Source organism: Metopolophium dirhodum, chromosome 3 (assembly GCF_019925205.1).
Source record: "Metopolophium dirhodum isolate CAU chromosome 3, ASM1992520v1, whole genome shotgun sequence".
Lineage (NCBI taxonomy): Eukaryota > Metazoa > Arthropoda > Insecta > Hemiptera > Aphididae > Metopolophium > Metopolophium dirhodum.
Window position 1 is genome coordinate 23,344,391 of NC_083562.1, and position 17,782 is coordinate 23,362,172.

The 17,782-nt window shown below is 34.0% G+C and overlaps 1 protein-coding gene across 1 annotated transcript in view; it reads right to left on the reverse strand.

Moving 5' to 3' along the window:
* Positions 1 to 4,594: 4,594 nt before the first annotated feature.
* LOC132941385 (uncharacterized) overlaps positions 4,595 to 17,782 on the reverse strand; it is a 31,437-nt gene continuing 18,249 nt past the window's right edge. The window contains exon 2 of the mRNA XM_061009419.1: positions 4,595 to 7,631. Within this exon, the coding sequence (XP_060865402.1) occupies positions 5,817 to 7,625 (1,809 nt within the window). The 5' untranslated portion in view covers positions 7,626 to 7,631 and the 3' untranslated portion in view covers positions 4,595 to 5,816. The remainder of the gene's footprint in view (positions 7,632 to 17,782) is intronic.

The following is a 17,782-nucleotide window of genomic DNA, read 5'->3' on the forward strand; positions in this document are numbered from 1 at the left end:
CCATTCTTTGCCAGGAAAATCAAATTTTCTAAGTATGGCTTAGTTTCTCCTTTTTTATCCCTGCCCAACACCTCGAATCGATTCACCTTTTTTTGCGTCCCTGGCAAGTTTGTTCATACATTTGATTCACTTATTATGGTACCTATATGTAATTTTATATTTTATCCAAAAGTGCATTAAAAATAATCATTGTGTAAAACTATTTAAGTATATTATATTATAAATTATAATAATAAATAACATTGTACAGGCAAATTAAGATCCATAAATAAAGAGTACATTTTCCAATAATAAATATTTTTTTTAATTTTGTTATCATATTTATTCATATTGTGATAGTATGAAATATTTAGTAATGTTGTAGGTATATTTCTTAAAAATCGAATTGTATAAACTTTATTTTTACAATATTGAATTATCGAATAACATCTGAGTCATATTCAATTAGATTAGATTTAATTATAAATGAATGCTGAAACTAAACAAATGTAGTACCTATGCTACATACCTACATATTAGTTGTATGCGCTTAAACTATTGGTCACGTAATTTACGTTGTAAAAGTATCTTTCAGTAAAATATATTTCTGATTGTGCAAACATATTAAAGAGTAAAACATTATGCGTTTTACTACTTTTACATTTCAAATTAAAATGACGATGGTATTTTCAAATCACAAAGTTTCATGAATGGGTGTTTAATTGATGACATTATACTTAGTAGCCATAAAGATAGTCAAAGTCTTAAGATAGTCACTACTAGCGTGTCGGAAATCCATATATAAATATATTTATAGATATTCTTCTTTGGAAATGTAAATAATATATATTTATTATATAATGCCATGTAAGTTAAATATTTGATTTATTTAGCTAAAAATAAAGTTGTGTGACGTCCCTCAGCGTATGTATTAAGTGGCATTTTGGCATTTTAACAACCCAAAATTCTGTTGGTCACTATAATAAAACGCACAATAAAAGAGTAGCTTTTATTGGGAATGAACGATATCTTCAAGAAAATTTCTATCTGAGTCAAAGAACGGATATAGTGGTGCTATAGACAAATTCTTATTTTATTCAGATTAAATGCAATTTATATTATTTTTTTTTTAAAGGTTGTAAGTACATAAATCTAAATATCTTATTAGTAATTACTATTTACTATTTCATACGATAAAATAATTTTTTTTAACAATGTCTATTTTGACTACTGAAGAAATCATTCACAGTAGCCACAGAAAACGTTTTTAAAAATATCTAGGTGTAACATTTTCATTTTGATGAAATAGGTAAATATAGGATAGACTTAACATTATTTTTTATAAGACGTGTCACTTATCACTTTATTAAAATAAGCATAACAGTATATGATCTCTATAACACGGTTTTCATCGATGGTCGTGGTCATCACATACGCCATACGAATATAATATTATGACCCAACAGAAAAGTCCTATTCGAGAAATACGCATTGTTTAAAAATACATACATAATCTACACAATATTAGAATATAATAATATGTAGTATTATGATAACGCATTCACTATCACAATTTTACTTTTCTTTTATATTTACCGCGAATACGTCCATGTGCACACGTCATGACGCGTACCTATAAAATTATGAATTATGTACGCGTTAGATACAATAAAATCGTCGTTATAGTTAACCACACAGTAGGTGTAGAACAAATTCGTGTATGAAAAACATCTACGAAATTGAATCATTCCAAAGGATTATCCCAGTCAGTAGATTTTGTTCTGAAAATATTATTGTTGAATATTAAACACTCGCATACTGCGCAGTATTTCAAACGTTTGATTGACGGCTCGAGTTGTATACACATAAACGTTCGATCTGGACTACACGAGTAGTAGTAGTTCGTGTGTGGGTAAAAGAATAAAAAGCATTTTACACTTTCAAGAATTGAAAAAAAAAACTCGCGAACGAATCCTCTTACGCGGGTATTTATATATACTCTCTCTAAATATTATCATCCTTCAAACGATCTACATTCTAATTTATTCTCACTATGTATAACATCATAATCTATACATCATCGTAATTCATAGGTATATACTATATAATAATATAATATTATGTACTTTAGACGGTACATTATGCATTTGACCACATCGGCGCAGTGCATTTCAACCGTACGGAACGCCATAAATTAATTATGATTGTCGAAATCGTCTGGCAAAACGAGGGTTGCAGTCACTCGTATGGTATAGCTGCTGGCGATGGATGGTAATGCTCCACCACGTAAAACGCGAGTTTTTTCGATAAATGAGCATCAGCAGTTTACTACTGAAAACCAGGAAATAATACTACGACAGAAACACTACTGAAGAAAATAATTCACCGAGTATAATTGAATCGAAAGATGGATTTTTTTTTTTAAAAAAAAACCATTTATGAATTATTTCTTTTTTTCACCCTATGTACGGACTTGTTACTTACCTTGAGATTTTATTATTATTTGAACCGGAGGTCTCGGAAGATTTTTTTTCAACGTGTTCACTGCAGTAGCTCGTATTATATACGTGTCGGCCACATTGTCGTTTAAAAACTGTATAAAATACTTTTTTTACGTCTATAGCTGCAGACATAGATACACACTCTGATTGGAAGTTATCGTTGATCGTAAAATCGATAAACAATTCCATTCATATAGGTTGTAGATATATGGCGTATGGATATAATATGATAAAAATAATATAATAATATATATATGTATAGGAACCCTATATAAAAAGTGAATATCGGAGTTGCGGGAACACTATATCGTTTGCCATCCGTAATAAGTTTCCCTCCCACTATTATATTTTACTATTATCGTGTTAATTTTTTTACCAAAATTTATTAGCGTTTTGAAGATGCCCAGATTGTTACCAAACTCTTCGCGGATTTCCGTACGCCTTTCTCCCGGTGAAATTATGACTTTCATTGTTTTATGTGCGTGGTCTGCACTCGCAGCTCACTAATATTCGGACGCCCGGTGGATATACGACCATGACGAATCGGCGTCCGAATAATATATAATAATATAATAGATTATTTTATACGACGATAATCCGCACCAGACAAACCACGATATTGTATCTAACAAGTAATAACTAATAAGCGTACGCTGGACGAAAGCAATAGCAGCGTTGTAGTTTCTCATTAGATATTTTCGCATAGTGTTGTGCTCGTATATCATATTTTCAACAAGTATTACTATGGTATTTGATTTTAATTAAAATGTTTTCTGTCCGCCACATTCGAAAATAATTCTTGTGTGCGACAAGCGTCACTTTACCATGCTATACGTTACTACTTGTCCTACCTATCGTATTATTATTATGCTCGCCGAACGAATTCTGAACCACACCGCCGGAAAGAACTTAAAAGGAAGTAGCGCCGCAATGAACACATTTTGAATGATTAATGATGAACATATTATTAAATTATATAATTTGTATATTATGTGTATGTGTATATTTTAAGCGCAGCCGTGTACTGTGTAGGTATATAATAATATTTTATTACTATAACTGACGGAATGAACATGTCTAATTTATTATGTAATATTTTGTAATGTAAATAGTTTTGCTCAAAAGATTGTTCTCTATTTATTTTTTTTTGTATAGGTCCCCATCTTTCAACTCTGTCTAAATTTAAGCTTTTAATCAATGTAAAACGTTTTAAATCTGAAACTTATAAAAGTACATACGTGGTTAAAAAACATAACCTAGGTATATACGATGATTGAATATTTAATGAAAAAAAAGTAATAGATTTTTTATTTTTACCGAGTAAGTAATGATGAAACCGTTGATTATATCATACGAATTGAACTACTTACTTTTGAAACTAGACTGCATTTTGCCATAAACCATTAAATTACAAAGACTATAAAAACCAAACCGGATAAACGTGTATGTTGTAAAATTAAAATTGTAATATTTCATTATTATTTTTGTTCATTAATTGTTTTTTTTTGTTGTTTTTTTTTAATATCTGTTAAATTGTCAAGTTCTTTATTAATCATAATTTATTGTTTACTCATGTACTGTACCTATTATATAACACAAGTCTAGTCCTTGTGATACTGCGTGGTGTTATTGTCGTTTGATTTGCTTGATTAGAATAATTTTAAAATGTTCAACTTAAATAAATGATGTTGTTGTAGGTACTTACCATAGACTTGAAAACCAAATGTATCACAGTGTGACTTATCGCAGAAACAGAAAGTTTCGAAATGTGTCGTATTTTTTTACTTTAGACGACTTCCTGGATGAATTTATCAAGCAAACGCAATAGGCGTTACCTATATATAGTACATTTTCAGAATATTATATCGTCACGAAATCTGGGTACAATCTTGGTTTAAGAATAGGTAGATGTATCGTATGTGAACCAGTGTATAGCACATAGATACAAGCCAGTTGATGTAATAATCCGGTTGTTGACAGATCGAAATTGTTTATCACCGTACGTGGTTCACATGACTTCTTATAAGGAAACAAATTGGAAGAGAAGAGGAAATACTTGGTGTTGGGTTGTCGGTTGTACCCGCACCGAAAACGTAATAAAAAAAAATTATATATTTAATGACTGGTATAATGTTTATGTATATATTATTTTGTATTTACACGGCATGCACATTAAATTTTATAAATAAAAATACAAACAAATATATGGTCCCAAAAAACACATGCAAATACTTAATACCTGCAGCGGTGTCGTCTTCTATATTATGTTATACAGAAAAAAAACGTAATTGATAGATATAATAAGGAAATTAAGTTATACTTATTGTCTACCATTAAAATTTTGCCTATATAAGTTAACTTAATATACAATTCAATAATATATGCGCCAGCAACGACGGTATTATATAGGTAAGATATAAAAAAAAAATACGTTCATAAATAAAATATATTAATATTTCGTTTAATGAGCAACAATCTGAATAGTGAATAGCTTCACTAGAATATAACGCGAACGCGTAACGGGTAAGAGGGCGTAATATTCGTGAATGGCGTGTCGTAAAAAATATATATATAACAGAATAATAATTGATCGATCACATTCTCAAAACTAGAACAACAATGACGTAATATTCAATATTATACTAATATAGGTTTACGGTCTGACTTTGTACGATTATTTCTTATTATTAAAATAAACATACGTCGTATTTTAATGTCGTTTCCGTCCGTTTACTATCTTCCGGTCGAAGATAAAACGATGAAACAATCATAGAATTCCCACGTAAAAGGAAATAGAGTAAATTAACGACGAATACAGTGTCATGTCGGGGGGCCCAGTTTACAAATGCCTTCGACGACGAAGACACGAACTTGACCTCTTAATACAATGACCAATGTGACGTGCAACCATAACGATTTATTAGATTTTGATTTAATGATTGAATTTCGAGTGGAGAAAAACGATATTTAGAACAAAAAATGTATGTTGCGGTGCTAGGACTATTTTCATTATTAAAAAAAAAGGTGAAATAAACTATCGATTAGACATATAGTTTCAAATCATTAAAACGTTAAATAGGAATTTATCATTTACCATTTTTAAATCGAATTACCCCACAGCTAGTGTTGTTACATGTGATTTATTAGCTGCAGATGCAGAAAAACAACATATAGGTGAATTTGAGCAATTTTTTGGTAATATACTACGCCCTATTGCCCGACAGGCGGTCAGCGTGACCGGTTAAATCTATTGGTAACACGACGACGACTGACGTTCGATAACACAAGTAAACTTTGTATATGGTACAATGAATGTATGGTGAGGGGAGCGCCTAGTTAATCGACAACTTGAACAGTGGCGTAGGCGCTGAACGTGACCTTTTTGGGTTCGTCGTAGGTATGTTGATAGAGTTGGCTCTTGTTGTTTTTCTTGATTACTGACTTGAGATGTCCGCCATTTTTGGCCTGCTGCCTATGCTGCTGGTGGAGCTGCTGCTGATAGTGCTGTTGCTGTTGTTGTTGTTGTTGCTGATATTGTCCGTGTTGGTGATGTTGATGGTGGTGTTGATGGCTAAAATATTGATAAAAGTTGGCGGTGACAGATTCGCCGACGCTGTTGCGGCGCCGGAAAGCTACGGGTTGAAGGTCCTGTAGTGGCGGTGACTGATTTCCAGAAGTTATCTCACGGAGTTTTCCGAAGAACCGGTTTCCGAAAGACGATGGCTGCTGCTGTTCGTTGTTCGGGTACCGGCTGAACGCAACTGGCGGAGGATGTGACGGTTGGACAGCGGCCAGCTGCAACGGTTGTTGTTGCCGGCGGCCCGGGCCTGTGCTCCTGCTTCGAGTCCGACTGCTGGACCGCGATGACTGCCTGTGTTGTTCATACCGACCGTCCAGCCTGTCGTAATCGGCCGTCGACCACAGCCGGTCCGAGATGATGGTTGTTGGCGATTGACCGGCGGGTGACTTGGCCGGTGAGTCTTGGCCGGACTTCCTGTCCGGTTCCGGGCTGGCCGGCGGCAACACGGCGCAATGGTTGACATTGACCCTAATGAACTGGCCCCTGACCACTTTCTGTTGCCGCCTGTAGTCTTCGTTACTTCCGTCACCATCGTCCGGTTTCACCTTATATTTCCTCCTTTCCGGTCTCTGCGGAGGTGGCTCAATGCCACCGTCACCATCGTCTCGGTCTTGATTATCGTCTCCGTAAGATCGGTCTTTGGTCGTCGGCCTTGGAGATTCGGGCGTGCTTATGCTTATGATGCTTGACTGAGACGAGTCCCTGGAGGTTGAGTTAGCCGCCGCCACCACAGGTCCCGCTGTCACTTCGATGTGCGTCACCCCGTCGGTGTCGGTCCGCTGCACCAGGTTGAATCGGTTCACTTCGGGCATTGCTGTTAGTGCTATGTTGCCACTTATGCTGCCACCGCTGACGCCGACTTTGCGCCTCTGCGATGACAACGGTCCACCGCCACCATTCGCATGGCCGACCCAAGGCTTCGGTTCCAACTTCATGCGCCTGCTGTGTTCCTGGTACGCCCGACACACGTCCTGCAGCCGGTTGTCCCGGCTCCGGACCACGATGGCTTCTAGGCCTGCGGATGGCGTCCTCCTGGTCTTGATCACCCATACTGCGATACCAGGTAGTGCAGCTGAATCTGTGTGACAGAACGCCACGTCGGTGAGCCCATATGCCTCCCGACCAGATCCGTCGGCCGTCTCCGTGGCGACCGTGACTGGCGCCTGTCCACCTCTCAGTGAAGCGGCGTCCGCGTCATCGCTGTCTTCTGAGACGCCGCTGCTGTTGGCGCTGTCCGACGCTGCACCTGCCGCCGCCGACACAGCTGCCAACGTTCCCGTCTTCCTCTTTGCTGGATCGTCGTACGAGCCTAGCGACGCTAAGTCCTCATCTGACTCAAACCCCTCGTCGTCTGGCCGCTTCCTCTGGTACGGGATGATCTCCAGCCCGGCATCCCGGCTACATGCCACCGTACACCGGCGTCCCGGTAACCGGCCACGTTGTTGCTGCTTCTTGCATAGCTGTCTGACCAGCGTGGCCAGGCTGTCCGAGTCAGCAGATCCTTGGACAGGCCCCCGGCCTAGGAGCTCGCAGTCAGCCGTCGTTATCATTGTCGTCACGCTCATCGTCACCTGAAACAACAAAATACCGTCATCAGATTAATATACTAGCTATAGTGTCTATCTGAATCAATTCCCGGATTTATCCCTATTTTATTTTGAATTTTTATACAATATTACCCCTAATGCAAATATAATTATAATAATATCGTATAAACTATAAGTTTAAAATAATCATTTTTTCATAGTATTTTTATCCATCACCAAACAACGTTCGGGTTTGACCGAAATCACTATTGATTATGACTATTATTTAACCACTGTCCCGTTGTAGATGTAGCATATGGTTTGAAATTTATTTCTAGTGACTATAGTTTTTCATACCAAAAAACGTAATTTGTATTTTACTTAAGAGTTAAGATCACACATTAAAGTTTTAAATATTTAACACTAATAATAGAAGCAATAATGTGGTTTGGTTATTATACGATCGCTGCAGTGGCCATCAGTTGACTCTTGTGCTCGACACCTGTAGCACCTAATGTTGATTTGATGAAGATTAATTTTCGCTATAATTAATTTTGAGCGGTTTAGGTGTTCTTCTGTAGTCGGTAAAAATAAAAGAGAATGTGTCATTGGGCGGAGAATATATGTAAATAACCTTCGGGTGGTGATTGATCGGTAAGAAAGTGCCCCACCAGTGAATAGAACCGTGAAACGTACAACGACCCACTGATAACCGTTGGTTTGGTCGGGAGGGGTTCTCCTTGTATCGTTGAAGGGTAAAGAAACTGGAAACTGGCACTGTTTTCCAGTGACCCAGAACAGCATAGAGTAATTTGTAAAAAATGTATACTGACAGTGGTTTCTACCAATTTAAACATTTTTCAAATTCCCAATGTTGTATTTTAAATTGTTATGGTTAAGTGATGAGTTGTACGTATAATTTATGAGTACAAGAGTTTGAAATTTATGATCAATAAACATATAGTACCTATATTATGATCTAAAATTTAAAGAAAAATCCCATTTCTCCTTATATGTTAACGAATTATGTGTATTAAATTGCTTCCTTACTTCCTTGTAAACACGCGTGGTTAAGTAAATGATAAATATATTTTTTTATGATTGATATAAATTACTAATTAGTTTTGAATTCAATATTAATTGCAATATATAAAATATTATAGTATTGATTTTTAATTAAAACGTTTGCTAATTGATCGATGTATTATATTATATATATATTTTAAATTTACTACTTATTTGCTAATTAATTTGTTAATCATTTCATTATATATTTTATTTACTGTCATATCGATTAGGTAAAATAAAAATATTTAAAGCAAAAACATAACAAATAACTACTGAAGTCTTGCAATCAACAAAATAACAATCGAATGTATGTATTTACTAGGTATATAATATAATATTTGTCTAATGTCTATATAGTTATATGTGTACCACTGTACCAGTTTTTGGTATAACACAAAGTATGTAATCAGCATTTTGTTGCATTCAAATTCAAACGACCCTATATTAGTTCGTTATATTGATTTTTTATGATATTATATCATAATATTATTCACGACATGATTATAGTAACTATTTAACAACTCAAATTTAACTATTTAAAAGATTTTAAAATATTTGTATGTTGTCATATTAAACACATATGAACGATTTGCACTGCAGATTATCGGACGAGTAGGTTATCGGAAATAGTCACGTTTGAAAATAGATCATATTATCCTGCAGACAGTTAGTCGGACCTGGATCAAAGCAACGGTATTGACTCGGACGTAAACCCATTAAGCCTCCGTACACGGTCATAACAACATTTCGATGATAGGTCACAAACACGAGTAAACACCACGGTATAGTAATCCATTTCAGTATTCGTACATCTTCCTTTCCGGTTGACATTTTTATTTGTATTGGTCAGATGAATCTTTTCTGTTCGTTTAATGGATAAAAAAAACGTGTTTCGAAATACTTGTCGACCAGACGACAGTTTAATTACTGTTTAAACTGGAACGTTATGCAACGCCGTTACAAAAAAAAATGCATAAAACTACCTATACCATCATTCTCTCTCTGTCGTACTGTCTCTCGTTCTCTTTCTCTGCCCGTTTATTTGTAGGTGTGACCAAAAGTAAGCCATCGGTTGTTTATCGAAGAAACGTATTATATTACACACGTTAAACCTGACCGGCGATGTCCACGATTATATTTACGTATATATTTAATCATTTAACATTTGATACGTTCGTTGAAGTCTCCGATCAGTATTTTATACGTGCGAGTTATAGCTACCTATTTTATAAAAATCTGACGTCATCCGGAACAATATTGGAGGGAAAAACGTAGATTCTAGAATAAAAATACTTGTATTGCGATACTTACTTTCTACATTTAATATTATAATAGTATATGCTTTTGTTCAAATTTTGTTTTCAATGGAAACTTTTTTGGTTTCCCCGATATTCTAAAAACGACTTGGAGACGGGTAAAAGACACTGCTATAATATAGGTCTAAATACTTAGTTTTCAAACACACTCGGAATGCGACGGGGAGTCAACTATTTGCGTGCGAAAAACTGGAGAAAGTCTTACGCGTTTACGGTGTACCTACTGCTGCAGTGTGCAGACAAAAATGCATCAGCCGCAGGTTTCCATTATAACGAACAATATGCTCTCGGGGCCACGATAAGAAGTTTTTTGTGGTGTTCGTGGTCTAGTCCTAGTGTGTGTCTAAAAGTGCGACGAGTGCAAAAATATACAACTATAAAATTTGCAGTAAATCACATTTGCCGACTACAGAGCGTTTATCGCGATAATTATATTTATAATATTATATATTAAAACAATTTCTCCATTTGCGCTTGCAGAAGTCGGATCGTAGTCAGCTGACGTACTAACGGTGCGATAGTGGAGGTCAAAAATGATCATCAAAAGAACGATCCAAAACGAATCACGTACCTACCTAATACCAATTCTTCAAAACTCATCATTTGTCAATAACGCTTCCTAACGATTCATTTTGGGACACCGATGGAGGTCGTATGCTACTTTTAAAGATAACGCTCGTGATCAGATTTTAATCGGTTACTGTTTATTTAACGATAAACGTAAAGCATGGCATTGGAATCGTCCGTTCTACAGCATAAGTCTCTTTGGAATATTAAGAACGATCAAAATCAGTCGAACCAGATTAAGAACATTCTTCGTTTCATAGTCGTATATATATATTATTTATAAATGAAAAAAACTGTCGGTGGAAAATTGTAATTTATCGACCGATAACATTTTAGCTACATCATAAACCGATCGTTCGCCGAGTACAATTTGTTTACAACTAAACGCATACCTATTGCACATATTACATATAATGAGCACACCGCGCGGAGTTCTCAACAATTTTAAGTGTATAAAGTTTATATGTATACGTCAAATAAAATATAAGGTTTTCAAATGCATCGATATATTATAGCGAGATTATTATTCTAGCACGCATATCATTATAATATTATTGCCGTATCTAGCGAGCATATAGGTAAATAGGTAATGTAATACAAAGAACTATGGCGAATGTAAACAAATTGAAAACGATAACATCGACTGAAGTTCCGTAGCGATCGAATTCTATCAACTGCAATATGCCTATAGGTACATAATATTTACTATGCTAAACGATTCTCAAACACAATAATATTGTTCGTTTATCACGAAATCACTTTCGTCGTTGCTCATTATATCGACCACCTATTATAAACTATATTAAGTCGACGAGATTGCGACACGGCTATCTTCTTCTTGTACTTCTTACGTCGTGATCCATCCGCTTTCGTCGTGTCATCAACGAAATAGATGTCTTCAGAGTGACGTTATACAACGTAACGGCTGTGCTCTCGTTTTTTTTTTTTTATTTTTTCACTTTTATTATTTTAAATAATAAATGACCCGTGAACACAGTGCTCACGAAATCGTCACACACATATAGTCCGAAGGTTCTTAAATTGCTCTTATTTATATTTTTTTTAATTTTTATTTTTAGAGCAATATGCTCACAAACACTCTATAAATGGCTTATGTGTGTTGTAATTTCGTCGCCATGTACAAACACGCGTAATTAGCCGTAATTGTTCATCGCCCGCCATGTTACGACATCTGAATAATAATTATACACCATAAACCAGTACAGATTCATAATAGGCAATCGGTAGGCCGTAATATTATCACCAGAATCGGGTCGATATGACAGATCGACTGTGTAGAACTCGTATTAATTATAAGTTATAACGCACTAGGTATACTATCGTGTTATGTTTGATGTTGCGCCGAAGATTTGAAAACAATAATTTGTTTATGTCGTCTCATAATGATGACACAATTCCTATACGATTATTGTATACATACAGCCATATAGGTATAGCGGTACAGAAAACAGACATTATGCTACTAATATTTCTAGTATATCTACCGATTTATTTAAGACGGTAGTTATTATAAAATAAAATACGCTGCACATTATATAAGATACAAATAAACTCGTATTATTTGAATTACGAACCTTTATAGGAACTTTAGCTTAATAAATTAACGATCATTCGTGTAAACAATATTTAACAATAGATTTTATTAGGCATCTGAAGATTTAAAAAGTATACAAAACCTGAAGTGTGAATTGTATGAAAAGCAATAGAAAGTGTTAACGGTGTCAAAAAAAAGATAAATAACCATCTGGGCCCACACACCAAATAACCTGTCGACAAAGATTCTTCAGAATAATTGTGAAATTTTTGCGTAATTATGTATATTACATTATATATTATCCGCCTCCGGCTTTTGTATAGCCTTTTACGTACGACCGTAAACCGAACTCTGAATTGTATGTATTTAATATCCATCATGTATGTGTAATTTTAGGCTTCACTCGTAAAAATGTATGAAATATCTCAGATTATATTACAAGAGAGTAAACTTTAAAGTACTTTCAGTTTTATGTTTATTACTATAAATATATAAACATTTGGGAAGTTTTTAGGATTATATTTTATAGTTAATATAAAATGTGTCACTTCAATCATATTATTTGTCACAGTAGATTAATAATTTAATATATTAAGAAGCTTTATTCAATTCAAAATATATAGATATATATTTTATTAGATTGTCTTTGGACACTTGCCATTGGGTCACATCTAATATTCATCCATGATTTCATGTTATGTTAATAATATATAAAATATTTGGACGTGTTCAATGAATAATATCTTATACACTGAGTTTATTTTATTAAGTTACATAATTTTTTTCATCTTGATATTTTATTTTTGAAATTATTGTTTCTCGAATGATTTATCCAAAGTCTTCACATAAAAAAACTGTTACATAATATCTTTGGAGGTATTTTAGCCATTTGATTTTCCTTAAAAAATATTTTTAAGTTAAATCTTATTCATAAGAAGAAATTCGATCTGTAGGCTAGTGCAGGGATATCACCAAATTGTATGACCAATATGATTTCGGCATGCCTTCTCGTTTTGACTATCATCCAGCCAAGATCAGGTATGGAATTATATATCAGATTTTCTGCATAATACACCATCATAATATTATACTATTAATATTATTATTTTTGAGTACCTATAGTGCAGTGTACTTGGATAACGAACAGTATGTATTTTTTCGAATACAATTTAAATTATATTTTCGAGGTACTCAATAAACATTACTTTTACTTCAAATATTTGTTTATAGTTGTTTAGGTAAAGAGAAAACAATATAAAGTTTCTGCAGTATAAATAAAAATTAGAAATATGTGTATATTGTGAAAGTTCGGCATACTTATAACTATACTGGCGGCGACGGCGGCGTGACTGTAAATACATATTTTATGATCGGAATGATATTGAGCTTTTTTCTAACCACGGGTATTATATACCTTTGCAGACGGCCTGCAAAGCCGCAAATAATAATCGAATCGGTTTTTTCAGTCGACGGTTATCACCACTTGCATCTAAGGCGTTCTGAGCGTATACTTATAGTAAAAAATATGCACTATGTAGGTACCTACTGTATAACTACTAACTATATCTAAACACAATACCTTACTCACTGAGTACGTTCGTATTAGATTTAATACAAAAATATTATTGTGAATATAATACTCGTTGTACTAGACGGTCTGCGTGCGTCGAGGGCATAGCATAATAATATTACATTAAGTACGCGTGATAGAAAATGATTCTAATTTTTCGTCAGACCGGAAACAATAATACTATCGTTACTACAGGTGTAGTCGTCGTCGTTGGCGTCCAGAAATCCCAACCTACAGCCAACGTTTCCGGAGCGATTTGTGCCTGTGTGCGCCATCCGTCGCCGAATGATTCGTCAAACGCGACCTTGTACTATAGTTTCACGGTCGGCGATCATCACCTCCACTCATCTCAACACACGTAAGTTGGGGAAGTATCGTATAGGTATCATATTTTACCTTTGGCGGCGTTAAATACGCTTGCACTCACAAATCATAACAAAATATGTATACATAGTATAGGTAAGGTCTACTGCATCGAGACGGAAAAAGTGCAATGGATAAAACGACGACACAAAATCTAAACGCGATGCAGGCTGGCCGGCGCGACACAGCAAGAAAAGTCTCGGGCTGCCCGTGGCAGAATTGGATTTATCGTTCAGACGACTCGTGCACATGTCGAGTATCATTGGTTCCCTTCAGACTGCATTATCGTCTTTTTACTTAACTATATTATATATTATATTAGAGCACGATATCGGTCGGCACATGCACTTTCTAAACAACGTGTGTGTGTGTATATATATATATATATACCCACGCGCGTTAACGAAATAACGTCATTAAAATCGCATTTGTGCCGACGATGTGATATTATTATTATTATATAGCTGCAGAGTGCAGGTAGGTATATGTCTGCCACAGTGAAGACAGTCACGGTTGTCGAATTTCCAGCTCAAACCTCGTCACAGTCCCAATGTCCGGCTTACGGTCGGACCAACCATATTGTATAATAGGCCGACTGCTAAGTAGAAAAATTAGAGTGTGGCCGTATGCAAGTCCGAAATCTGGAATCCTGATTTATTATTAATTCCCCAATCATATGTAGGATGATAAAATGCCAAGTGTCATAGTCTATGACTCATAGATCAGTAGATCAATGTCCATTTCTATAGTTTCTATTAAAAGTGACATATTAAAGTTGAACTTTTTTTACAATGATAACAGCCAAAACGTGTAAGTGTCGATAATGTCCATTCAAGTCTCAAGAAAGATATCCCTATAGTAGAAAGAGACAATAGTGAAGCTACTACCATAATTATACATATACGAATAAAAGAATATAATTATAATTTTAATAATATCTTTAAGTATTGTTTTTAATTGTTAACACATTTCCTGATTAGTATGTTATATGTGAAGGATTTTACATTTTATATTACAATACTTTAAGTAGGTATAATAACTTTTAAAATTATTTAATTTTTTGTCACATTTTTATAATATTGTATAAGAAGGTATTTAATATGTATAAAGGTGCAGTTGAATATTTGTGTAAGGTGCTTTGCCACACTCCCCCTACATCGCCACTGACGTTCATAATTTTGGACCAAGTCGGTCAGCTGCAGGTCGCTAAATATACAGGGCGTTTCGAAGCTGAGTGAACAAATAGCCGCCATACCTATAGTAATAATCCATTAACATTTGTCGAAAAAACAAACAAGGTCCTACGCTGCACAATATAATATCATATGCGTTTTTAAATTTATCTGAAATTATTAGTGTATTGTGTTCAGGTGAAACGAAGTACCATTTGTTCAAACATACACTACATTTTTTAGACAATGTTTGAACACCGAAGACACCGGGTGTAAAATAAATTTGAATACATAGTTAAACGAGTGATGTGCGTTACGACTGCATCGTCTTTATGTTTTCTGAAGACATAATATTTTTACCTACATATTATTATGTTAATCGTTAGACAACGTTCGAACTCATCATGTTATATTATTTGTATAAAAGAGCACATTAAACATAATTCAATATCACACAGATATTAGATACGATAGCATTTGTAAATTGTTATCGTACTGAAATCACCAGTGAATGCTGCAGCGTGTATAGCGCATAATAATATATAAAACGACCTACTTAAAAGTGATGCATATAATGTGTCCGACAAGCGTTTTCATGGTAAAGCGAATATCCAGTAGCTTCGACAACTATACTGTAATAACATACTGTAATATACTATAATAATACCTACATTTCGTTTTGTGCAAATTGTTAAAACAATGCTCGGTGATGAAAATGCTTAATTCATCAAATTATGTTAACACTGCAATTTACAAGCAGTTAACGTATTTTTACTTACTGTTATATTTAGCAAAATTAATATATTATTATTAAATCCACATGACGTTATCAGGTATTAAAAATCTTGTGTTGAAGTGATACGCCCATGATACGTCACACAACACAATAGAATGTTCTTAGTAGGTACAATCATAGTAATCATTTTAAAATAGTATAGAGTTACAGACAATACGTTTTTTAATTGTTTTAGTTAACAAGATACTAACTAATTTGCGCCGAAAATAATAGTTTCACTTGTTAAAACAATAAACAATAAACAAAAAAAAATAATAATAAAACTATCTGAATTACCTTTTTGGTCGGATTTTAATGGATATTGCTTGTGCAGTGTACATAGTGAAAAAAAATAACCGTAGAAAAATCCGCATTGACGAGTCAATTGTTTTTTGACCTCTAATTCGATGGCAGAAAGTTAAAGGAGGAATGTACACGGCGTGTCCTGCATCTATGAAAGATTTTAAAATTCTATAATGTATCTTACGTTTTCGGACGTTTCGCTGTAATCCGCTATGAAAACATCAATCTAGAAACATTTTTGATTTATTTGTAACGCAGACAATAAGTGCATTGTGCGTGTAATGAACAGACAATATAATATGTGATGTCTAGGTCTCGTCTAGACTTGGTTTCGTATGTGGGGTTTATCAAATTCTTCACCATAATAAATCCTCTCCAAATGACTTTCCAGGATGGAATAAATACACTATGTAATTTTGAGTGTTGAGTTAGTTTTCATAGCAAACACGTTTTAAACCCATTAGGTTAAACATTTATCTTAGACCATTTAATATTGGTTTGCTGAATTCAGTGTTTTGGCAATCAACGCTGCATTGAACTTTCTACTTATGTCGTTTTTAAACTATCTGCCTGTATCCTATACATATATAATAAATATAATAAGAACATTGCGTCTTAAAAATATTTAAAAATATTCTATATTTTTTTAAGCAAATGTTTTTTAAGAATTGTTTAGGGGGAAAGTAGGTAAACACTCTCCAGTACAGTAAGTGTCGAGTGCACCTGGTCATTGAGGAGTAAGTCACTGTAATGTGTAAGAATTGATTATATAAACATTTGGTGAGTATTTCAAATATTCATGGCTATTTATTTATGAATTACCTAGGTACAACAAAATTAGAAAACTGATTGGTATTAAATTTGGTATTATATTTTACGTGTGAATCGATTTTGTCAAAAACTGGGTTTGCATAAAAATGTCTGTTTTCCTTAATTTTTTTTTTTATTTTTTTTCTGATTATTTTAAAAAGTACTAAGATTTTTTTACACAAACCACCCTCAACGTTGAAAATTGAAGCATTTACTGCTTCAAAAGATGATGACAAACTAAAAAATTTAAATTATTTAATTATTATATAATTAGAATCTAAAATATATAATATTTATGTATTTATAAACGATATTGATAGTTTATAAACCAATATCCAATAGCTATTATGCTATTAAATGATGAATACTGCATCAAAATTATAGGGAACATAACTATAATACACAATGTACATATATATTGTTTAGAATATGTTGACTTGCTAAACTATATTAAAAATAATTTTCTTATTATATTATAATTTGTATATACACCAATATTTATATATATATATAATATATAATATATATATATTATATATATATATGAATTTCAGACCGTTAGAAAATAGGATAACCATGCTTTTAACACCGTATACGGAATTATTATAGAGGTATATTAAACGGTATTACCAGTATTTCCAGTAATACACAACGGTTCGCAGATGCAGACAAAAATCCACGAAGAGTTATTGAATAC